Here is a 23,600-nt window from a genome sequence, read left to right as displayed (position 1 = left end):
GGGCAAGTGAAACTGGTGAGCCACTCGTGGCCCTCGGCGATCCTCACGAGGTTGTACGCCCCTCGGAGGTCCAGCTTGGTGAAGACTCGGGCGCTTCGGATCTTCCTGAACAGGTCTCGAATGTTTGGGAGTGGGTAGAACTGCTTCTTGCATGCTTGGTTCAAACGGCGGTAGTCGACGCACAGCCGTAGCTCGCCGGATTTCTTCTTCACGAACAGAATTGGAGCGGCAACCGGGGAGGTGCTCCGGCGAATGAATTCCTTGTCAAGGTTCTCCTTGACATAGTCTTGCAGTGCCTGCATCTCCAACTCTGTGAGGGGGTACACCGGGCCACGGACCGGGTGCTTGTCCGGGTCGACCAGCTCGACGCGGTGGTCCCACGGTCGGTGGTCGGGCAAGTGGTCAGCCTGTTGCTTGCTGAACACATCGTTGTAGTCTTCGTATTTGTCTGGGAGCGGGAGGTCTGTTTCCGGAGTTGCGGTGCTCAAGGCTCCAATCAGGACTGGCTGGCCCCGCTTGAGCATTCTCTTGAGGCCCGCGGCGCTGACGAACGACACATGAGGCAAGGTGGGCACGCTCGGAGCGTCTTGTGCGCTCTCGGTATCTGGCTCGGAGGGTGCAGAGTCCGGAGGCAACGACTGACTTGGCTCCGTTGGGAGCGATACGGTTTCGGACCGACACACCTCTTGGCAATGACTGGATGTGAATCGGATGATCTTCTTGCCCCAACGTATCCAAGGCTCGTGGGATTGCAGCCACGGGTAGCCCAGGATAACTTGGTGGTATGGGGACTTGATGATCTTGAAGGTGATGACTTCCTTGTGGCTATCGATGTCCATCACAAGGGGCAAGGTCTCGTGCGAGATGCCCCCGGATGTGAGTGGTTGGCCATCGATGGCCCGTCCATCAATGGGGCTGTCCAAGCATCGGAGTGGAACTTGGTGGCGTTGGGCAAAGTCAGCATCCATGCAGTTCAGCTGGGCCCCAGAGTCGATGAAGGCCTTGGCGGTAAACTGGGACTCTTGGGATTGGCAAGATACGGGAATCTCAAAGCACATTGGTGAAGTACCACTCGAGAGGCTGCTGATGAGTGCACGCTCTGCATGGGTAGGGTCAGGAGGTTTGTTGTTGGAGTCCGGCGGGGCTCCTGATGCAGCCGCCGGACTCAGCGAAAACCCTGCTGTTGCTTCTCAGGGCAGTGCTTTGCGATATGGCCTTTGCCTCCACAATAGAGGCAGAGGCCCAAGCGACGACGTCGGTCGCGCTCGTCGATGGCCAGCTTACCCTTCGCTGCGGGCTGCGGGCCAAGAGGTGCCTTTAAGGCGTCCACTTCCATTGGAGTGGGTTCGGCCGAGGCGTAGGCGTTGGTCGGGAATCTTGAGCTTGCGCGGGGGGCGGGCTGGTAGCGGCGCTCTGCACGTTGTTCTTGACGGCGCTCGTACAGGCGGTTGTCGATCGATATTATGTGTTCGACAAGGTCGTCGAGGTTGAACGGCTCTCGGGACTTGGCGAGCTCGTCCTTGACCTCTGGGTGCAGACCACGGCGGAGGGCAAAGCGGAGGGCCGCGTCGTTCCAGTCCGTGTCGACTGCGAGGCGACGGAACTCGGCGATGTAGCTGGCGGCCGATCGGGTTCCTTGGGTGAGCGTGTCTAGGGCTCTCTCGGCTGACTTGGTTCGATCGGGGTCACCGAACGAGGCGTCGAGGCGGCGGACAAACTCCTCGAAGTTGTCCAGCACCATGGCGTCGTTGCGCTCCAGCACCGGAGCGAACCATGCTGCTGCAGTTTCGCGAAGGAAACTGGCAGCGAACATGACCTTGAGGCGCTCGGTGCTGTAGCGGCGAGGTTGGACCGAGTAAATCAAGCGCAGGTGGTTCAAGAACGAACGAGTCTCCGAACGGCGACCCGAGAACATGGGTGGGTCAGCCATCCGTGGCTCGTTGGGAGCCTGGGGAAGTTGGGCGAGGAAGTTGCCCAGCGCGGCGTGCTGCTGGGCATTGGGAACTTGGGCTTGCTGGAGGGCAGCGTATGCGTGCTGCAACTGACCGAACTGCTCGTGCAGTTGCTGATAGGCAGCGAACAGTTGGTTGGCATCGGGGGGAGGAGGAGCTTCAGCCTCCATCGGCGGGACGTCGGGATTGTACATGGTTAACAGAGAGACAGGGCACAGGGCACAGGGCAAGGCAAGGCAAGGCAAGGCAAGGCAAGGCAAGGCAAGGCAAGGCAAGGCAAGGCAAGGCAAGGCAAGGCAAGGCAAGGCAAGGCAAGGCAAGGCAAGGCAAGGCAAGGCAAGGCAAGGCAAGGCAAGGCAAAAGGAGGGGAGACGACAAACTGTAACAGGACTGGGGACTGGACGAGAGCGGACGGACTGGAGTGAGCGGGTAACGACTGGTTTACTAGGCGAAGGACGGTGTTGTCGTCTCGCCGGTTTATTTTCGGCGGGCGACGCCTTGCATTTACATCCCTGGGGGGTAGCGGACCGGCTTGCCTGCGCTCCTTGGCGCGGGCTAAGCCCCCTCGGGATGCCTTCCGGGTCGTCCCGGAGCTCCCTGTCCGCGTGCCCATTACACAGCCCTCGTGGATGTGTTTATGGTTGCACTGACAACAGACCGGTCCGGGCGCTTAGTAGCCAGGTAGTCATGTCGCAAGTTTCAAGCCTAGCAAGCCAACCGCCATCAGCGATCGCACGACCGATCATGGCATCGACGACAAGATGTGCGCTCAAACGGCTCTTTGACGTTTGAGACTGCGTGCGTCATAGGCGCACGGTGGCTAGTCTGCATTCCAATGGCTACGGACATTGGGATCTGACGACAAAACACAGCCCTTGTGGGTGTGTTCATGGTTGCATGATGTTTATGGTTCCGGGCCCTATTCGTAGCGGCCGGGTGGTCGAGTCACAAGCAGCAAGGAACTTGATAAGTTGAAGTCTTCATAGTGAAGCCGTTGTTCGTGAAGCCATGTCATCAAATTCCTAGGAGTGTTGTTCCCGATCGGCTACCCAGACGCTCGGGGCTACATGCGTACCAAGACAGACGCATGGTGGCTAGTCTGCATTCCAATGGCTACGGACATTGGGATCTGACGACAAAACACAGCCCTTGTGGGTGTGTTCATGGTTGCATGATGTTTATGGTTCCGGGCCCTATTCGTAGCGGCCGGGTGGTCGAGTCACAAGCAGCAAGGAACTTGATAAGTTGAAGTCTTCATAGTGAAGCCGTTGTTCGTGAAGCCATGTCATCAAATTCCTAGGAGTGTTGTTCCCGATCGGCTACCCAGACGCTCGGGGCTACATGCGTACCAAGACAGACGCATGGTGGCTAGTCTGCATTCCAATGGCTACGGACATTGGGATCTGACGACAAAACACAGCCCTTGTGGGTGTGTTCATGGTTGCATGATGTTTATGGTTCCGGGCCCTATTCGTAGCGGCCGGGTGGTCGAGTCACAAGCCGCAAGGAACCTGATAAGTTGAAGTCATCGTTAATGAAGCCGTTGTTAGTGAAGTCGTTGTTCGTGAAGCCACTCAAGTGAAGTTACGGAATGTGAATCCATGACACCAGGTAGTCATGTCGCAAGATTCAAGCCACAGCAAACCAACCGCCATCAGCGATCGCACGACCGATCATGGCATCGACGACAAGATGTGCGCTCAAACGGCGCCTTGACGTTCGTGACTGGGAGCGCTTCACAGCGCGCGGTGGCAAGTCTGAATCCCGATGGCTTCGGACATTGGGATCTGACGACAACACACAGCCCCCGCGGATGTGTTCATGGGTGCACTGACAACAGACCGGTCCGGGCCAAATCCATCATGGTCAGGAGGTCCTGTCGCAAGTCGCAAGCGATCACCCACTCCAAGTCCCCAACATGCATGACTCAATCCAAGTCACCAAATGCCCCGAACGGCTTCGGACGCTCGGGGCGCACTCCATCATGTATTTGATGGGGTGTACGTGGTAGCAAGTCCTCTTTGGACGCAAAGGGTGCAGCCTTCATGGATGACCCTGGTCCTGAACGTGCTCTGTCGAGGTATGTATTGATTTGCAGCGTCTTTTGGAACTCAGAATGGTGCACCACGATGACCAAAAATTCCCTTTGAACTGAACAGATCGCATCAAAAGCCTGCATGACTGCTTGACTGTATATGCGCTGCGCCACAATAAACCAGACTTGTGTGATGGGGGTGCTGTGTTGGGATGGGTGAAACCAGGTGGAATCCACATTCTTTCGTGTGTTTGCAGTAAGCATATCGTTCCAGTGTGTTTGTATGAGCCAGTACCCCACCATGAACCCGTCGTCGCTCAAGTCGCTCGTGGAGAATGCCAGTATCGAGCAGCAGTATTACGTCTTTGGCATCCTCAAAGAGGCCAATGTCCCGCTGTCGTTCAACGACAACGGTGTGATCCTCAACCTATCCGCCGTCCCAGCCGAAGTCCTCCAGCGCATCGCCGCCTACATTGCGTCTGATGGCAATACCACAGACTCAATGGAAATTGACAATGTCACGGGCGATGTGGTCGACACCAGCAACGACATGTCCGTCGACGACGATGAAGGCCCGCGCACACGCGAGAGTGCGTCGGATCCAGGAGACCACACCCGGGATGCCGATCATGCCATAAACTGGAAGAAGCAAGAGAACCCAGCGTTCGCCGTCATAAGACGACATATCCGGGCAGGGGGGCGCACTGCTGCTCGGACGTTAACTGCCGAGTATGTCGGCTCCCTGAAGGACCACCTGCGACTGTGTGGGTTTGGGTTCACAGAGTGAAAGGATGGTGTTGCTGAACGTTTTGGGTACAAAAAAATATATTGAAAGACTCACTGGACACTGAGGCCAACCACTCGCTCACGGCTGGGTTGGTATTTGGAAGCGGGCTTGCTTTTGTAGTGAAAGAGAGCCATTTTGGCGTTGGCGGTGACTCCGTATCCGTGTTCGAAGCATTGACCGAGCAAATATCGGGCCTTGGGGAAGCTCGTAGCCTGTATCAAATTTGCGATTGCTCGTTCGTAGTTGCCTTGAGCGAAGTAGAGCTCTCCGAGGACCGCGCGGGTAGCTTCATTGGTGGGTTCTCTATCGACGAGTTCACACGCCATACCGATGGCGGTATCGTTGGAGCGTTCAGTCCCAAAGCCCAGTGAGTGACATTGAATGAGGATAATTCTGGCAAAGGTAGAGCGTCTCGAGGCGAAGCGACACCAGATCGACAGCCAACGGATTTCCGGATACGATTCCCAGGTCGCTCGGTTTTGCTCCATCGAAGCTTCAAACGAATGTAAATGTCCCCAGTTTTCCCGGATGCCGATGCCCAAACACTGACACCAATTCTTCAACAGATCTGCCATTGACTTGAGCGCTTTGGAAAGGAGGTCGTCTTGGTTTGAGAAATTGGAGACCCGAAACCAGGAGTTTGTTGCAAGCTTGTTGTCCTGCTCGGTTCCCAATCCAAGATGATGGAGCCATCCAAGGATGAAGGCGTATCCAAGTTCCCACCTCTTGAATCTCTGTTGCTCGTCATCCTTCTCCTTGCAGGCGGAAAATACATCTGTCCAGGAATCGCTGGTGTACGTGTCGGGTTGCGATGTGTCGAGTCCTTCGATGATTTCCATAGCATCGGAGAATGACTCGTTTTGCAGGGCAGTGGTCAGTCTCTTCATCGGATCATCGACAATGGTATCTTGGTCTAGGTGAGTACCACAATCATCAATTGGTCGAGTGAGTTGGGATATCGAAAGTGGTCGAATATGCTATGTGACGTACCTGAATCAACATGCATGGCCTCGCCTGTGTGGATATACTCCTCGACGATTTCACCTTCTTCAAGGCCCTCTGGTTCCATGTCGATGAACTCGCCGTCGGCATCAAAGAATTGATCTTCGGGGTCGAGTCGGGCTTGAGTTTCAACACTCGTTTCCGAAGGCGGAGCGCTGGGTGGCGCTGACGATGTTTCGTCATGGGTGTCGAGTAATTCCATGAACCTAGAATGCAGGTCAGCGGAACTGGGTCGAGTTGTTGCCTTGACCGAGAGACAGTCTTCGATAATGCGTCGAAGCCGACGGTCGATTCCTCCGGATATGGTCGGTCGCTTGGAGGCCTGGTGGAATCGACGGATTGTGTCGATATCATCGACTGGTTCGTCCCATGCGTCTCTGCCATCGAGCAGGATTTCGCAGCAAGAGACACCAACAGCGTAGACATCAGAGTTGAAGTTTGGACACAAAGGAATATGGCTCCGGACCAACTCCGGGGCCATATACTCGTAGGTTCCAAAGGGGTCGAATTCCTTGTTCTCGATCATGGAATTGCCTTCTAGACCCTCGCGGATCTTGAAAGCGCAAACAAAATCTGTCAGGCTGACACGCAGTTGGTCGTCCAGGAGGGCGTGGGTGGGCTTGATGTCTCCATGGACGAATCGATTTGCATGAAGGTACTCAAGACCCCTTGCTATATCCGCCATCCATCGGACCTTGATAGGGAGCTCAACCGGAGGGTGTGTGAACATGAAGGTGACAAGGTCCCTGTTCACCTCGAGCTGGGACACCGTCATTGCTATACCGCTGGAAAAGTAGATGCCGATAAGCTTCGATATCCTGGGATGGTTGAGTTCAGCCCATACCTTGACTTCCCAGTTGAAGGCGACCAAAGGGTTATGCTTCGAATATGGTGGCTTCTGAAACCGCTTGATGGCGACGGCTTGGCCCTGGTATGTCCCGACGACAACCCTGGTCGTTGGACTCGATTTCAAGACATCGACCGACTTTCGGGATGTTCGCACGCTCCCCTTCTCCAAGACACGGCAAGGGTAGAGGGGGCCGGAAATATCGATGTCTTCGTCTTCTTCCCACATGTTCGATGATGGAGGGGTGGTGGCATGAAGGCCCTGTGGTGGCTGGCTTGTTGGGGTTGTCCGCCTGGAAGATACGCGAAGGCCAGCCAGAATGTGGCCATCCACGTGTCGCACGTGGACGGTTTTTCTTTCGTGTCACCGGCCGGCCCGCAAGCCAAAAGCCCCGCCCGCCCCCCGGCCTCTCGGGCTTCTCCATCCCTTGTGGTCCTGACGATGACGTTACTGGGGTCGTTTATGCTGGCCTGGCTTTCATGGGGATGATTTTCCGTGGATCTTCGACGTTGACCCAGCTGTGACCTCGGTCGCTGTCTGGCGAAACCGAGACGTTTCCATGCGTCTTCATTTTCATTGGAGTCAGATTTCGGCATATCTATCGCACTGGCTAGGCCAGAGACACAAGGGAGACAACCATTCCCCCCACGTAAGTATCCGTCACGTTGCAGGCGTCTCTTGAGCATTTTGGTTGGGTATCTGGTATCCACCATCCAGAGCGCTGCCGATTCTAACCATATGGCTCGTTTTCCTTTTATGCGAGACGCCGTTGCTGTGACGAACCACTGATCCCGATAGTCCGTGGCCCCAGGTAAGTCGGCATCTGGATGCACACGCCACCATATCCATGTCGACACCATCCCGGGATTGGGAGCCCTCATGCTGTTGATTTGAGAGCAACCCGACGACCTGCTGCTTCTGGTGGCTGGTCGTTGGGTTTCACGTTCACTCTGGTATAAACCGGGAGTGATCACCTTCTGGACATTGACCATGGAGAGAGTAAGTACTCCATACTCTCTCTTGAATCGAATGATAGTGAGTAGTGATATATGATATCTCTCTTGATTGAGTTCAATTGAGGATCATCGGCGGTGCTGCGGTGCCGCGGACGTCAATACAGCCGTTTTTGTATCGGCGGTATATATATATCTCTTTTTCTGAAAATATATAGTTCAGAATCGGGCTTGGGCCTGCAAGAGGCACCGCCGATCTGTTCAACAGGTCGATAGCTCCCTCCATGGTATCTGAGTAGAAAGAGTGATAGAGTAGTTATGGTGTGGGAACGACTCGATGATGCGATCAGAGATCATCAAGTCAGCAACAAAACAACCACTCCATGAGCCAGCGTCACGAATCAACCAGTGAACCCGGCGGTGGTCGATGCACGCAGGGTGGTACAAAGGTACTTTGCATTTTTCAGCGGGTCGATGCAGGACCCACCGCCGCCAAAGTCAACTGGCCCATATGCTACACTCCATAGCCAAGACTGGACAGCAAGTCATCTCTTCAAATCAGACATGGAGAGAGTAAGTACTCCATACTCTCTCTTGAATTGAATGATAGTGAGTAGTGATATATGATATCTCTCTTGATTGAGTTCAATTGAGGATCATCGGCGGTGCTGCGGTGCCGCGGACGTCAATACAGCCGTTTTTGTATCTGTGGTATATATATATCTCTTTTTCTGAAAATATATAGTTCAGAATCGGGCTTGGGCCTGCAAGAGGCACCGCCGATCTGTTCAACAGGTCGATAGCTCCCTCCATGGTATCTGAGTAGAAAGAGTGATAGAGTAGTTATGGTGTGGGAACGACTCGATGATGCGATCAGAGATCATCAAGTCAGTAACAAAACAACCACTCCATGAGCCAGCGTCACGAATCAACCAGTGAACCCGGCGGTGGTCGATGCACGCAGGGTGGTACAAAGGTACTTTTGCATTTTTCGGCAGGTCTATGTGACCCCGCCACACACAACGCTTCAGGACAAGTACATCGAAGCCCATCTGCTACCGCGGCTTCGTGTGTTTCTGACTCCAATGTGCACCCTGTTTCCTTCCTCGCCATCAGTGCTGTGAGAAATGCCATCGTGCGTTTTTTTTCTCTGGTGTTATGCAGCAACTTCATATACTGCATACAACCAGTCATGGGTGTCGACCTCTTTCTTATGACACAAGAGCAGGGTGAAGAATACGCCCGCGAACAGAACCAACCCACGACCAACAACCACAACAACCACCGGCGCTCATTGCGCTTGCGTTCCCAAGTGCCCCCCGGACGAATGTCGACTCCCACGTCAAAGTACAATCTCCTCGAGCGCAAGGGTAGCAATCGCAACATCCCGAACTATGTCACACCCGTCAGACCCCCGACCTATGGCGATAACACCGAACAAGACGACACCGTTGTCCCTGGCCAGGCAAACGAAGACCGAGCTACTCCGCTGAGCCGCTGGAGCTCTGGATCGAGTATGTACAGCAACGCCGCTGCTTCTTCTTCGTCTTCCGAGCCCAAGCACACTGGAAGCAGATGGGGTCTCTGGAGTTCGTTGTCCAAGTCGTCCAATGCCGAATCGGATGCATGGGGGCATCGCTCGCGTGCGGCATCCATCGATCAACTCCAGCAAAGCGCCAACAACGACCAGACCGATTACACTCCCGAGATCAATAGCCGCAGACGGGTTCCATATGAACCAAGGTCGTCTCAAACCCTGAACCGACGACCGTCGCTTGGACGTAGTGTTTCGTCGCTCAGTCGCCCGAGTTCTTCGACCTCGGCTTTCGGTGCTTCAAGACGTTCGTTGAATGCCGGCAATACCCTGCGACGCTCGACCAGCTCCCGCCGCCCCAGTGTCCTGACTACCACACAACCCAGACGATCCCTGAGCGGTGCGCACCGTCGCCCCAGTATGCCGTCGACCCCCCGTCCGAATGACTTTTCCGCGAGACGATCGCTGAGCAGTGCGACTGGTAGGCCCGACCCCAGGCGTTCGGCCCGACTCGGATCTCGACCATCGCTTTCGTACAGGGGTCAGATGTGAACTGAGCCAAGGATTTCTTTTGTGGGGCTCGATGACAGAGATGGACAGAGCCGAGGCAGTTCGCATCTACGAGGAAGCAATCCGCTTATCCAGACAGAACAATGGGGGTAGTGTATCACTGCCCCCGGACGAGCCGGAGCAATCGTGGCTCAAGACCAAGTATCCCACGCTCTATACGATGGCGACGACGAATCCCGAGGCCGACTTTTCCGAGAAGCTGAAGCTCATACTAGGGCTGGCGACACAGTACCCGCACCAAGAGCAGCGCGACAAGATTGCTGGCCATGAGATCTTTGGTTGGTACAGCGCACCCCTCAACTTGGACAGCTCAAGTAAAAAGTGACTTTAGAAAGTCATAGTCTGGCATGACGTGGTGTGGAATGGCACTGCAATAAGCAATAAACTGGAACATTGGCACATTTAATGCAGATGGGATGCTCTGACACAAATCCCGGATGGTCGTCCGTGATTTAATAGACTCGATCATCTCGCGCTTTCTCTGCTTGAACTGGATGGTGTCCTCCATATGGGTTTGTTTCTTCATGTGGCTGACTCGGTCCCACGGCAGACCTGTGGGTGACAACAACGACACCCACATATAGCCGAGGGAAATGAGATCGTCCTTGAAGGTCGGGTTGATATGCCAGTGTGTGGCGAGGGAGGTGTATTTCACGGTCCCTCCGAAGGGCTGCTCGCGGTGATACTGGACCTGGCACTCGTCCATGTTTCGCGTGAGCCCGAGATCAATGAGATAGACGCGGTATGGATCGGATGCATCGGCGCAGAAGGCAAAGTTGGCTGGCTTGATGTCCCTATGGACAAACCCGAGCTGGTGAAGCTCATCAAGCCGGTTCAGGGTTTCTGTGATGAGCCGACACAACAGCGTGGCATCAGGGAGTGGTTGCTTCCGAAGGGACTCGAGGTTCGCTCCGAGAAGCTCCATGGGCAGCACCAGCTCACCGCCCTCTTGGAAGTAGGGTGGCTCGACCCAGGGCCATCGGTCGTTGTAGCGTTCGCCCAACTCGCGGTAAATCTCATACTCCCTCATGAGACTCTGGCTCGGTATGCCCGAGCAGCTGAGCTTGAGAGCGCATGTCCTGTCACACTCTCGCCGTTTGATGACGGATGCTTGATAGACTTTCCCAAACCCACCCTTTCCGAGGACATTCGACGTATTCACCTCGTACCCCATCTCTTTGGCTCGCTCAGGATCGATATCCATATCGCTGGCTGGTTGAACTGGCATGATTTGCTGGTGGTGCAGAAAAAAAGGGCCAAAACGACCTCACGCTCCGGACCAAAGGCGCGCTTCGGTGAAACGATAGACGGTGGGACGGTTATGTATTCGAGAAAAATGGATTGGAAAGAGAGGATGAACTTACCTGGACGTTTGACTGAAGCAAAGAGTCATATACCACTACAGAGAAAAAGAGAAAGCCCGATCAGGTGTCGAAGCCGGACAACGAAGGGACTTGGTTCATGGAGTGCCTTGTAGTGCTCGTCCGAGGCCATATGGTGCAGGAGTGCCTGATGTAACCTCCCGCCGCATAGAGGCGCTGGTGACGGCATAATATCAAATTGAACGCTGGGTAGCAACGATGGTGCTTGATCACTGGTTGGCTTGTGGTGCTCGTCCGAGGCCGTATGGTGCAGGAGTGCCTTATGCAATCTCCCACCGCATAGAGGCGCTGGCGACGGCATAATATCAAATTGAACGCCGGATAGTAACGATGGTGCTTGATCACTGGTTGGCTTGTGGTGCTCGTCCGAGGCCGTATGGTGCAGGAGTGCCTTATGCAATCTCCCACCGCATAGCGGCGCTGGTGACGGCATAATATCAAATTGAACGCTGGGTAGCAACGATGGTGCTTGATCACTGGTTGGCTTGTGGTGCTCGTCCGAGGCCGTATGGTGCAGGAGTGCCTGATGCAACCTCCCGCCGCATAGAGGCGCTGGCGACGGCATAATATCAAATTGAACGCTATGTAGTAACGATGGTGCTTGATCACTGGTTGGCTTGTGGTGCTCGTCCGAGGCCGTATGGTGCAGGAGTGCCTTATGCAATCTCCCACCGCATAGCGGCGCTGGCGACGGCATAATATCAAATTGAACGCTGGGTAGCAACGATGGTGCTTGATCACTGGTTGGCTTGTGGTGCTCGTCCGAGGCCATATGGTGCAGGAGTGCCTGATGCAACCTCCCGCCGCATAGAGGCGCTGGCGACGGCATAATATCAAATTGAACGCTGGGTAGTAACGATGGTGCTTGATCAATGACTGCCTTGTGGTGCTCGTCCGAGGCCGTATGGTGCAGGAGTGCCTTATGCAATCTCCCACCGCATAGCGGCGCTGGTGACGGCATAATATCAAATTGAACGCTGGGTAGCAACGATGGTGCTTGATCACTGGTTGGCTTGTGGTGCTCGCCCGAGGCCGTATGGTGCAGGAGTGCCTGATGCAACCTCCCACCGCATAGAGGCGCTGGCGACGGCATAATATCAAATTGAACGCTGGGTAGCAACGATGGTGCTTGATCACTGGTTGGCTTGTGGTGCTCGTCCGAGGCCGTATGGTGCAGGAGTGCCTGATGCAACCTCCCACCGCATAGAGGCGCTGGCGACGGCATAATATCAAATTGAACGCTATGTAGTAACGATGGTGCTTGATCACTGGTTGGCTTGTGGTGCTCGTCCGAGGCCGTATGGTGCAGGAGTGCCCGAGGCAATCTCCCACCGCATAGCGACGCTGGCGACGGCAGAGTAGGACAGGCCTGGCCTGAACAAAGCCCCGACGTTGGTGGCGCTTGTCGAAGCGGTGCGGGAGGCGGATGGATGCCCTCCTCCCTCTTGTTCCGGCGGGGTCGGAACCGTGAAAACGCAAAATTCGCCACACCGCGCCGCACTGCGCATTGCTGCGCGCGTCCACCATTGGTTGTTCCCCGATACCGTGACCATGCGGCCATGCGCCGCGCGTGCTGATTGGCCATATTTCAAGCTGCTGCGCATCCTACAGACCGGCCAGGGTCGATGCGAATGCGTCTGTCTCGCATGTCTGCTTGGTGTCTCCTATGTTCGACTTGTCGATTTGAGCCATGTATCCCGAGGCGAATATGGAACCGCGTGAGTGGTTCAATGATACGTGTCGAGCGTTTCCAGGTCGTATCCATTTCCTCGTATGTGATTGCTCAACATACCACTCTCTTTTTCAGCCTTGCGTCGCACTCTCCTCGCAGACGTTCGAGATATTCTCGAGCAGAACCCGAACGAACAGGGATTCAGACCCCTTTTCCAAAGCTTGTTCCAACTTATAAAAGAAGGAAAAGACAATGATATCTTCCATCCGATTTCCTGGAGATTATTCCTCAATGTCGTCAAGACCAGTATTGCGAATCTGTTCGAAGGTTATCGTGCATCACGCACTAATAATCAGCTCAGGGACCTGTAAGCATGCTGCCTCGTCGAACCCAGGTGCTCGGCATCAAGCCGACGACAGGACTTTTGCTGACTGTGTATCTGGTTCATTTGTACGCAAACACAACACCACGTTCGATGGACAAAAGAGCCGTTTCGGATGAAGTCAGACGGCATCTCGCCGACCTGGCTCGCTACTTGGATCAGGTCAAGATCATATGGAACTTGCTTATCGTCCAGGAAGATATGCTACCGTTATACTTCTCCTACAACCGAGTTCATGATTTTTATCGCGGACTCTGCGCTGAGTTTTGCAATCTCCTCCGACGAGTGGAGAGGAGATTGAAACTTGAAAACACTGTCGTACCAGATTACGAAGCCGAGCTCAATCCGATCGTTGAGGTGGAGAAGAAAGTTGATGAAGCAATACTCGCAAGACTCGGTAAAGCACTTGAAGTTGACAACGTCAAAGGAGTAGTTCCGGAACGAGTGATGAACGAAGTCACCAGGCTCATCCGCTTGGTCACTGTCTTGGAGCAATGTTCCAAGGTCCCGCCTCAAGGCCACCATGTGCCTCCCATCGTCAGCATCGCCGTGAAACTCCTGGCCTGGCTTGAACACAACGCATCAAATCGGGCCTATCGCATCGCAATAGCGGAGGAGCCTTGGAGGCTCGACGGATGGGCACTCGACAGTATTTGCCAAGACCATCCATCTCCTGTTGATGGGTCGATCGTCGTCAGATATCAAGGTGTGAAAGCCATTCTCAAGTTTTACGAGATCAAGTCTCCTAAATCGGTATCTGAAGTCACTAAATTCCAGTTGAATGTCAGAAGCATGTCCACCTTCACTCACAAAAACCTCCTCCAATGCCTTGGTGGTTGTGACTCGACACAACCGTGTTGGTTCATGGTCCCAATGTTCAAGACAACGCTTCGCCAGTACATCGTCGATCAAGGAATTGCTCTTTCGCTTGATGCCAAGCTATTACTTGCTATCGGTATCGCTTCTGGAGTTGAAGCTATGCATCAGTTGGATGTTTCCCACCTCTCGCTCAACATCGATACAGTCGTGATGGACGACTATAATCAGCCTCTGGTGTCATTGATCCCCTTCAACCCCTCGACTCAAAATGCCAACCAGTACCAAGCACCGGAGAGGCTCAGAGGAAAAGTCGGTACTTCCAAGCCATCTAATATCTTTTCACTTTCGGTCATCCTCATCGAAATCTTCTTTGGTGGGGGAAATCCGATTTGGTTCGGAGCCGATCCAAAGGTCCCATTGGATGAAGATGAAATCAAAAGCCGAATTTTGAAAGGCGAATGTCCAACCATCGTATCGGAGGATGGCAAAAAAACGGATTTATTCGAAATCTTTCGAAAATGCCAATGCATGGAACCAAGGTCGCGGATCACCGCATCTGAAGTCGTTACTCGTTTAGATGCGGTCCTTGCAGCGCTCCCCATACCTCCAACACCTCGGATTATCACTGGCGAACGGCAACCATCGACTCAGCCACAGGCCACACAGCGCATGCGGCCCACCAGTACACCGGCATATCCAACACCCGACCCCAGTCTCATGACGATGCTCGAGAGTGCTGACATCGATCAGTATTTGGAAGCTGCCCAGGATATCCTGAAACTTCATGAATATTCAATTCATGAAGAGGTCTGGAAGGTGTCTGCTGATATTTACGAACATCACTCGAACGGGCAAAAGAAGCAGACAACGCGCGAGCTCGTTGAGCTCATGATCCATTACGGCTGGATCCTCTTTCTCGGCCTCGGGCGTCCCAAAGATCAAGAAGCTGCATTCGCCATCTGGGCAAAGGCATGGAATCGAACCAACCCCTCCAAAGGCCCCGGTCCTGGTCCCAGTCGAGACGAGTTGTCAGATTTATTCAAGGTCGCTACGTATTTGAGAATGATCTATTTCTCGACCAAAGGCAAGACACATGATGTGGATTGGCCAACGTATTTCAAGATCGAGTCCCAATTCCATGGCTTCAATGGAGAAGAACACCCGACATACAGTCGTCATCTCAAGTGGTGTGCACTTGGTACTCAGAACGAAGCCCTCTGTACATACATGCTTGCTCGATGTTACTTGGAAGGCATCGGTGTTGAAAGGAATCTTGCCAAGGCGCATGAGCTGTTCCAAGCTACCCTGACTTCCGCCGGATCTCTGTCGAGCTACTGCCTGGGAAATCTTGAATATGAAGGTCATTTTGGAAAACCTAATTTGAAGGCTGCTCTGACGTACTTCAAGATGTTTGACGACCCCACCAACCCAAACTGCGCTTTTATGACTGCAAAATGCTATCAAGAACTTGGGACGGGTCGTCCGGATCTCATCACAATGCTCTACAAGGAAGCGGCTCGTTTGGGACACCCGCAGGCGAAGGAAATGTACCCTGAAAGGCAAAAGCGTCGTGGAAACACCAAAACGCGCTTGATGCACAAGAAACGGCGTTCTGATCTCGAGGAAAGTCTCTAACCCTGAAAATACACTTGATATTCTACGGCCACCATCCAAACGTGTACGTATACGTGGTCTTGCTGGGGTTGTTATCAGGCGAGAGAGTGACCTTACGGGTGGTTCCGGGGAGTTGGCGGATGTTTGCGACACCGGTGTGGGCGACGCCATTAATCGTGGAGTAGACGACGACGGTGGCATTTTGGGGCCAATCGACACCGACGGTAGTGATGTAAAAGTTGTAGTTGGGGATCTGTGCGCCCGTAATCGTGGGACTCATGATAATATGGCGTCTACGCCATGGGTCCAGGTCGGCAATCGCAAACTTTATTGGCGGATCGATACCTCTGGCACCGGCGGTGAGTCCAACGAGGTTCTTTGCGATGGAGAATGTGCTCAGGCTGATTCCAGTGCAATCCACAATGAAGTACTGGTAGACGATGGCGTTACCCGACAAGCCAACAATGTTCTCAATGACGGCCGGAGTCTTGAAGAAGACATAATAGATGGCCACGGCGATCAGAAAGCCAATGGCGGCGTAAATCCAGTCAGAGTCGGCCATGTTCTCAGGTGCTTGTGTATTGGTTCTGATTCTGTGTCAGATTTTTTTCTGTGTTCCGTTGCTGTTGGCCATGTGCTGCGCGCCGTCTGCTGAACCACACGTGGACAGTGCTGCGCACGCACACACACGGCATTCCGCCAGACCTGCCGTCACGCTCAAAGCGAACCCCCTCCCCAAGTCGAAACACCCACCTGCTCCATCCCAAACCCATCGCCCCTCCTCTGTACGTCGTTGCCACCAGCATTGTCGGATCAAGCGCAAACGCAGGTACATAACGGGAGCAGCGTCAGGACCGGGTCCGTTATGCCAGTTGATTGACAGTCACCCCAGAGCGTCCATCCTGCCTGTGTCGCCACCAGCCTGTCGAGCCACCGGCGAGCTAACCAACGGCAACGGATCTACCGTTTGTGCAGTTTCAAGATGCCCGGTCAAGCCCTATCGTCTAGGAAGCGAAACACTGGCAAAAAAAAGACCCCCAAAGCAGCCAAATATCGAGCGCCCTTCGAGAGCCCGTATCCTGGTCTTAAACATTTTGACATGGATAACGAACTCGTCATCCCGAAGGATGTTGAGCCCTTGAGAGCGTCTGACCGGTACCGGACCATCGTCGGCTCCATAAAATCTCGTCCAGGTGATGTCGTTTTCAAGCAGTTTCTCCTCCCCGATAACAAAGAGAAACCTGATAAGGGCGACGAGGAGCACCTGGTTGAAATCGGCTGGTTGCTCGACGTATGGACCAAGTTGAAGCATCGGCGAATCACCCCCCTTCTTGGATTTTCAGTCGAAGTCTGTATCCCGACGGTCATCTCGCCCTTTTATCCCAACCGGGATATCGAAACCTTTATGTCGGCTCACCCGGTCAACCTCGAAACCAAACTTCGCTGGATGACCGAGATCGCAGAAGGACTGGTACACATACACGAGAAGCGATGTGTCTTTGTCGACGTCAAGCCAAACAGCTTCCTACTCGATGACCTTGAGTCGGTTCGACTCAATGATTTCTCAAATTCTCTGGCCTTGGAGGAGGGGTTCGACGGACGCGAACAAATCCCACTCCCCGAGGATGAAATCGAGTATGGCACGTTTACCTACTTCGCCCCGGAACGCACCACTCAACGTGCGACACCCAACTTCAACACCGATATATATGCATACGGGATTGCGTGTATCGAAATCCTCTCGGACTTTGGGAATATTTGGGGCATTGAAATCACGACGATCGACGACCTCCGCGATCAACACACCGCCGGCAATTCTCCAATCGTACCAGAGTCGACACCAGCGCCCGTCAAGGAGCTCCTTCTGGAGTGTGTCTCGACCGACCCGAAGGCCCGGCCGACAGCCGAACAAGTTTTTCGCCGCATGGAAGCATATATGAACCAAAATTACGCCAGTTCATCGCCTCAAGACGAAACACCGACCCCCCAGCCACCAGCTAAAAGGGCAAGGGTCGAAGGAGTCGACGATACGTCGGACGACCAAGACTCACGCGAAGAGTCCCCCGAGCTCGAAGCTGGTTCTTCTTCTCGTATTTCAAAGGCGTCAATGATCAGAAAGGCTTCCCAGGAGAGGCAACAAGAACCCAAACGGCGTCGTTCTACCGGATCGACAGCAACACCAAAGAGGGTAGTCTCCGCGTTAACGACTCCAAGGACAGCAGATGCGACATCGACGAGACCCAGGGGTCGTCCGAGGAAACAAGTTCCACCAGCGACTATGGAAGACCCAGTCCCCCCCAGTCGAGTATCATCTAAACTACCAGCGGTTTCGGATAGTGCAGTCGTTACGCCCAAGAGACCCAGGGGTCGTCCAAAGAAACAAGATCGGGAAGCACCAAAATCTCTGGGTCAAGCAGCATCGACAGCATCAACGGTCTCAGAAGCATCAGGTTTCCAGACGGCCCTGTCACCTCCGATACACTCACCAGCAGCGGCATCAACGACTCTGATGGAGGTGGACTCTGTTGCTCCAACACCCGCCCCGGGCAGAGTTGTTCTACCTCGGGATAAAACACCAACTCCATCAAGCTCACAGGCACCTCTGGTACCTCCCGTTGCCACTTTGAAACAGCAACTACCGCAATCATCGTCGAGCGTGAAAATCACCAGACTCACCACCCCAGAAGATGTAATGCGAGATGCTGAATCTTTGACGAAAGGTAAGTGTGAATAGATGATTTTTGTAGATCGCCAGGAAATATGAACTGATTGTGACCTGTTTACACAGGTCAATGGATATCTGTGTTCCAGCTCTACTACATGCGTAGAGCCGAAGACGACCGCATTGGGGACTATCGGTTCACATTCTGCCTTGGTTGGATGTACTGCCTTGGGCTTGGTCATCCGGGCTCGCTTCAGGAGGCGCTGAATCAGTGGTCACAAATAACTCGGTCTAAGGTCAGCGAAAGTCAACGTTCCGATGGAATCTACAAATCCGCAGCCTATTTGAAGTTTTGGTGTGTTGCTCTTGGAGTGACCACAACCAATGAAAATTGGAACTCGGCTTTCCAAATCGAACAAAAGTACCACCTTGAACAGCTACCATGCGAAAACACCAAGCCAGGTTGTTCATTGCTGTTGAAGTGGTGTCGCTTCGGTGCTGAGCGAAACGAGTTATGTCGTTTCTTGTTAAGTTACTGTTATTTGCATGGTATTGGGACTGCTGCCGACCCTGCTCTGGCCATCGTGACCATTGGAGATGTTGCCACGAAGGTTAAACCGGATGTGACTCATTGGTATTGCTTGTTGGGGGAGTGTTACTACTCTCAGAAGCAGTATGAGCTAGCATTTTCGGCTTTCTGTTCTTCAACCCAGCACTCTAAGGGCAAGGCCAAGCTCTACAGTCCCCGAACGAGCTATTTTCTTGGGCAATGTTACGAGCATGGTCATGGTGCTGCGGTTAATGCAGCGATGGCATTGAATCAGTACCAGAGTCCCAATGCCAAGCGATACCCCCTTAACACAATCAATGCAGAGCGCCTTCGTACTCTTGCTACCATGCAGTGAATTGAATATAGTGCCCTTTTTTTCGTAACAGTTGATCACCAGCGAGGGAATGGTGGGTTCTTAGAGACTGTGGTCCCATTGTGGGACACATGACACACAGCTGACTCTTGGCGTCCTCCACAAAACCGCAGGCAAGCCGTCCTCGCCGTGAACCCGTATGCATGTTCGATCGTCACCCCAAACACAGCACACTCGTGAATCCTTCGCATATCCGTCATCCATCACACATGAGCACCATCCAAACCGATACCATCTTGCTGTTCAGTCATGTCAGCAAGATATACTCGAACACCGCCTTGGATTTGAAGGCGAGTCTTTGCGGGCTTCAAGATCAATGCCACTCTGTCGATGACGGAATCTGGTTCGGCTCATGGGCTACATTCATCGACACTGTGCACACCTATGTATCAAGACTCATCCATCATGGCGAATATTTGAAGGAGCGATATGACTTCGCTGAAATAGGTGCCCGGCAGCTCTACCGGGTTCGCTATATGATCGAGAAATTCAAGGACGACTTCGAGACCGGCTATATCGCACAACCCGAAGCCGTCCAATATCTTCTCTGCAGATGGCGGCTCCACAAGATCCGAGAGTATCGCACAAAGCTCTCGGTCATCGTCGCATCCGCCCTCCAGAATCTGAAGGCCAAGGCCTCCATCGAAAATGATCGGTACATCGTGGCGATCAACAACATTCTTCGGAGACAATTGGGGGATGACGAACGCTCCATCCATCGGAGTATTTATGAGGTCAAAGGTCAACTGTATAGCATCTTCAGACCGCCGTCGAGGGACGAAGAAATTCCGAAGATCATTAGGAAGCTCAAGCAGGTCCTCGAACTCGAAATCGCGAATGGAGCTAGTGGGTCATGTATTCACGAAGGTGCCCGGTACCTGATCGACCGTTACAAGCGAAGCCTCGGCACCCAGTCGGCATACATCCCACCCACGTGGAGTATCCCAGAAGAAAATCTCGTCAGCAAGCGAGGTGTCGCCAAACACGTCCTTGATGATGAGACCTGGACTATTATGAAGGCACGATATTTTGGGACCGGAGTGATCCTCCTCCAAAAGGATGACCTCAGCCCCGTCGAGTTGAATCGGTTTCGAGTCTCCGTTTCCAAGTGGATCAACCTTCGTCATCCGGCGATCGAGAGTCTTATTGGGGTTTGCGACGATGGTCCAAATGTCGCTCTGGTGAAGAGTCTATATCGACAGCCGTTGGCAAGGACACTGAAGCAGTACCGGACCAATTTAAGACAGGATCGATGTCTTCCTCTGCGAATGCGCTGGATTCATGAGGTTGCAACAGGCATGGCCTATATCCACAAGCATGGCCTCGTTCATGGGGATCTCCGGCTTGAAAACATCGTCAACGACCGGTACTGTGTCCAAATCACAGTCAACTCATGTATCCACCGAGACATCCAAGGTCGCCCTGTACAACGAGACGGAGTGTCGTATGCCCCAGAGCTGCGTCGAAGGTTCCCAGCCGAACCCACGATGGCCACAGACGTTTATGCCTTTGGCATCCTTATGTGCTATCTCATTTACTGTCGACCGCCGGAAGTGTTGCAGCATATCGAGAAGATGACACAGCCCGTCGATGGTATTCCTGCAGAGTACACTAAGCTGATTGCTCAATGCTTCGACTCTGATCCAAGGAAGAGACCAAGCTTCGACGACATCCTATACATCCTCGAAGACTTTGAAACTATGGGTGGACTTGACAGACATTCTGTTGAAACCCGGAATCGGATCACACAGAGCCTTGTATCGACCGAATACGAGTTTGAAGTCGTCGACAGCGGTAGTATCCAACAGTTCGAAGTTGACAAGGTGTCGACGAGAACCGAAACCGATATATTCGCCGATCCAAACGCTGAATTCGATCCATTTGCCATGGACGACGCCCTTCTGGCCACAATCCTTCAGGATCCCATCGACGGCGACGATCCTTTTGAATTCATCGAGCAAATCCATAATTCGCTCGATGAAGCTGTCAGCAACAAGCATAAACCACCATCACCTGAGGTTCAGACGGAGCAACCACCGGGCATCACACTCGACCCACGGAAAACGACACAGCAGCACATCGAAGCGGCTGCTACCGCCATCGACAACGGTGGTATCGGTTTATATGTCCAGTATGTCCGGGAGATCTTACGCAGCAACACAAACCCGGCCATATACCATGAACCCGGCTGGACCGACATCTATAGGGCGATGCAAAACAAGATCAGCACGAAGCAAACATCATTTTGCGAACGCCTCGAATACCGGTTCAACATGGGATGGCATCATATCATTGGACTCGGGTGCAATGTTAATGCCACCAGTGCATATGGGCAGTGGAATCATATCACCAAGCACTGCAAGGCACACATCAAACAGGGTCGATCGGTGGAGATCGTCCAACCATACCTTGATACCGTTCAGCCGTTACGCTTCTGGCGGCTCGCCGCTGGACATTTGAGTTTCCCTGACTGGAAGAATGCATTTGAAGAAGTCGCAAATGTGCGGATGGAATGTGGAGCTGACCAGGACACTTCGCGAATGGCAAAGCAATGTTTCCTCTGGTGTGAACTGGCGTCGCGAAACGACAAGTTTTTCGAGTTTATTCTCGCCACATTCTACATTACCGGATATGGGATAACTCCGTCGATCGACAAAGCCATCGGGGTTCTCAGTCCGTTGAAGGATGGGATGTATGCCGTCGTGGTAGCCGAGCGCCTTGCCTACTGCATTGCTCGGAGCAACAGGACATATCCCGGTCTTGAAACTAGCGGCCTTTTGGAAAAAGCAGTCGACAAGGGAAACCCGCTGGCAATGAAGGCTTTGGCAACAATTTTAATCGATCTTTATGAACTTATGCCTGAAACTCGGCGCGATAGAGAACTGGTCGCCAAGGCAAGGGATCTTTTGATATCCGCCCACAACAACAACTGTCCAGGAGCCCGTGAAAAGTTACAGGAGCTGGTGCAGTTGTATGGAGGATGAAACAACAGTAGCCAATACAGAATCGAACTGGACACTCCCCTCTCGCACACCTGGACGAGGCAATACTCCGAAAATGGGAGTGGAAAAAATATATTTTCATAGGAGGGGTCTGGCGTTGAGTGGTGGAAGTGATCGAGACCCATATGCCATATGCTCGCACAGGCAACATAGACCATCCAGCAGCCATATGCTCGCACAGGCAGCATAGACCATCCAGCAGCCATATGCTCGCACAGGCCACACGGAGCATCCAGCAGCCATATGCTCGCACAGGCAGCATAGACCATCCAGCAGCCATATGCACACACAGGCAGCATAGATCATCCAGCAGCCATATGCTCGCACAGGCAGCATAGATCATCCAGCAGCCATATGCACACACAGGCAGCATAGACCATCCAGCAGCCATATGCACACACAGGCAGCATAGACCATCCAGCAGCCATATGCTCGCACAGGCAGCATAGATCATCCAGCAGCCATATGCTCGCACAGGCAGCATAGACCATCCAGCAGCCATATGCTCGCACAGGCAGCATAGACCATCCAGCAGCCATATGCTCGCACAGGCAGCATAGACCATCCAGCAGCCATATGCTCGCACAGGCCACACGGAGCATCCAGCAGCCATATGCTCGCACAGGCAGCATAGACCATCCAGCAGCCATATGCACACACAGGCAGCATAGACCATCCAGCAGCCATATGCTCGCACAGGCAGCATAGACCATCCAGCAGCCATATGCTCGCACAGGCAGCATAGACCATCCAGCAGCCATATGCTCGCACAGGCAGCATAGATCATCCAGCAGCCATATGCTCGCACAGGCAGCATAGACCATCCAGCAGCCATATGCTCGCACAGGCAGCATAGATCATCCAGCAGCCATATGCTCGCACAGGCAGCATAGACCATCCAGCAGCCATATGCTCGCACAGGCAGCATAAACCATCCAGCAGCCATATGCACACACAGGCAGCATAGATCATCCAGCAGCCATATGCTCGCACAGGCAGCATAGACCATCCAGCAGCCATATGCTCGCACAGGCAGCATAGACCATCCAGCAGCCATATGCTCGCACAGGCAGCATAAACCATCCAGCAGCCATATGCACACACAGGCAGCATAGACCATCCAGCAGCCATATGCTCGCACAGGCAGCATAGACCATCCAGCAGCCATATGCTCGCACAGGCAGCATAGACCATCCAGCAGCCATATGCTCGCACAGGCAGCATAGACCATCCAGCAGCCATATGCTCGCACAGGCAGCATAGATCATCCAGCAGCCATATGCTCGCACAGGCAGCATAGACCATCCAGCAGCCATATGCTCGCACAGGCAGCATAGACCATCCAGCAGCCATATGCACACACAGGCAGCATAGACCATCCAGCAGCCATATGCACACACAGGCAGCATAGATCATCCAGCAGCCATATGCTCGCACAGGCCACACGGAGCATCCAGCGGCCAT

At 53.5% G+C, this 23,600-nt stretch overlaps 8 protein-coding genes across 8 annotated transcripts; 4 read left to right on the top strand and 4 right to left on the bottom strand.

Annotated features, from left to right (window-relative positions):
* The first annotated feature begins 3,836 nt into the window (after positions 1–3,836).
* BJ171DRAFT_21604 (uncharacterized protein) lies at positions 3,837–4,799 on the top strand. The gene has a single exon (XM_053106420.1). It carries the CDS (start codon positions 4,271–4,273, stop codon positions 4,772–4,774), a length of 504 nt encoding a protein of 167 aa, XP_052961949.1. The 5' UTR covers positions 3,837–4,270; the 3' UTR covers positions 4,775–4,799.
* Positions 4,800–4,824: 25 nt separating this feature from the next.
* Positions 4,825–6,866, bottom strand: BJ171DRAFT_605423 (kinase-like domain-containing protein; the record flags this gene model as incomplete). Its single annotated transcript, XM_053115203.1, has 2 exons — positions 5,765–6,866; positions 4,825–5,687 (listed from the first exon to the last, which is right to left on the bottom strand). The coding sequence occupies exons 1-2, from the start codon at positions 6,849–6,851 to the stop codon at positions 4,825–4,827; spliced, it is 1,950 nt and encodes a 649-aa protein (XP_052961948.1). The 5' UTR covers positions 6,852–6,866.
* Positions 6,867–9,990: 3,124 nt separating this feature from the next.
* BJ171DRAFT_432557 (kinase-like domain-containing protein) lies at positions 9,991–10,854 on the bottom strand (the record flags this gene model as incomplete). Its single annotated transcript, XM_053107916.1, has 1 exon — positions 9,991–10,854. One exon carries the CDS (start codon positions 10,852–10,854, stop codon positions 9,991–9,993), a length of 864 nt encoding a protein of 287 aa, XP_052961947.1.
* A 134-nt stretch (positions 10,855–10,988) lies between these two features.
* BJ171DRAFT_21488 (uncharacterized protein) lies at positions 10,989–12,787 on the bottom strand. The gene is made up of 2 exons (XM_053106413.1): positions 12,171–12,787; positions 10,989–11,907 (listed from the first exon to the last, which is right to left on the bottom strand). The coding sequence occupies exons 1-2, from the start codon at positions 12,587–12,589 to the stop codon at positions 11,070–11,072; spliced, it is 1,257 nt and encodes a 418-aa protein (XP_052961946.1). The 5' UTR covers positions 12,590–12,787; the 3' UTR covers positions 10,989–11,069.
* BJ171DRAFT_605420 (uncharacterized protein) lies at positions 12,632–15,601 on the top strand. Its single transcript, XM_053115202.1, has 3 exons — positions 12,632–12,780; positions 12,870–13,101; positions 13,221–15,601. The coding sequence occupies exons 1-3, from the start codon at positions 12,753–12,755 to the stop codon at positions 15,568–15,570; spliced, it is 2,610 nt and encodes an 869-aa protein (XP_052961945.1). The 5' UTR covers positions 12,632–12,752; the 3' UTR covers positions 15,571–15,601.
* BJ171DRAFT_589726 (uncharacterized protein) lies at positions 15,593–16,111 on the bottom strand (the record flags this gene model as incomplete). Its single annotated transcript, XM_053114467.1, has 1 exon — positions 15,593–16,111. The coding sequence occupies one exon, from the start codon at positions 16,109–16,111 to the stop codon at positions 15,593–15,595; it is 519 nt and encodes a 172-aa protein (XP_052961944.1).
* Positions 16,112–16,310: 199 nt separating this feature from the next.
* BJ171DRAFT_535766 (kinase-like domain-containing protein) lies at positions 16,311–17,535 on the top strand (the record flags this gene model as incomplete). Its single annotated transcript, XM_053112851.1, has 2 exons — positions 16,311–16,378; positions 16,525–17,535. A coding segment is annotated over exon 2 (777 nt), but the record flags the coding sequence as incomplete, so codon positions are not given.
* A 1,749-nt stretch (positions 17,536–19,284) lies between these two features.
* BJ171DRAFT_535762 (uncharacterized protein) lies at positions 19,285–22,125 on the top strand. The gene has a single exon (XM_053112850.1). The coding sequence runs from the start codon at positions 19,344–19,346 to the stop codon at positions 22,116–22,118; it is 2,775 nt and encodes a 924-aa protein (XP_052961942.1). The 5' UTR covers positions 19,285–19,343; the 3' UTR covers positions 22,119–22,125.
* The last annotated feature ends 1,475 nt before the right edge of the window (positions 22,126–23,600 follow it).

This window comes from Polychytrium aggregatum (genome assembly GCF_025602895.1).
Source record: "Polychytrium aggregatum strain JEL109 chromosome Unknown BJ171scaffold_102, whole genome shotgun sequence".
NCBI lineage: Eukaryota > Fungi > Chytridiomycota > Chytridiomycetes > Polychytriales > Polychytrium > Polychytrium aggregatum.
Note: the sequence above shows the minus strand (reverse complement) of the source record. Positions and strands in the feature narration are given on the sequence as shown.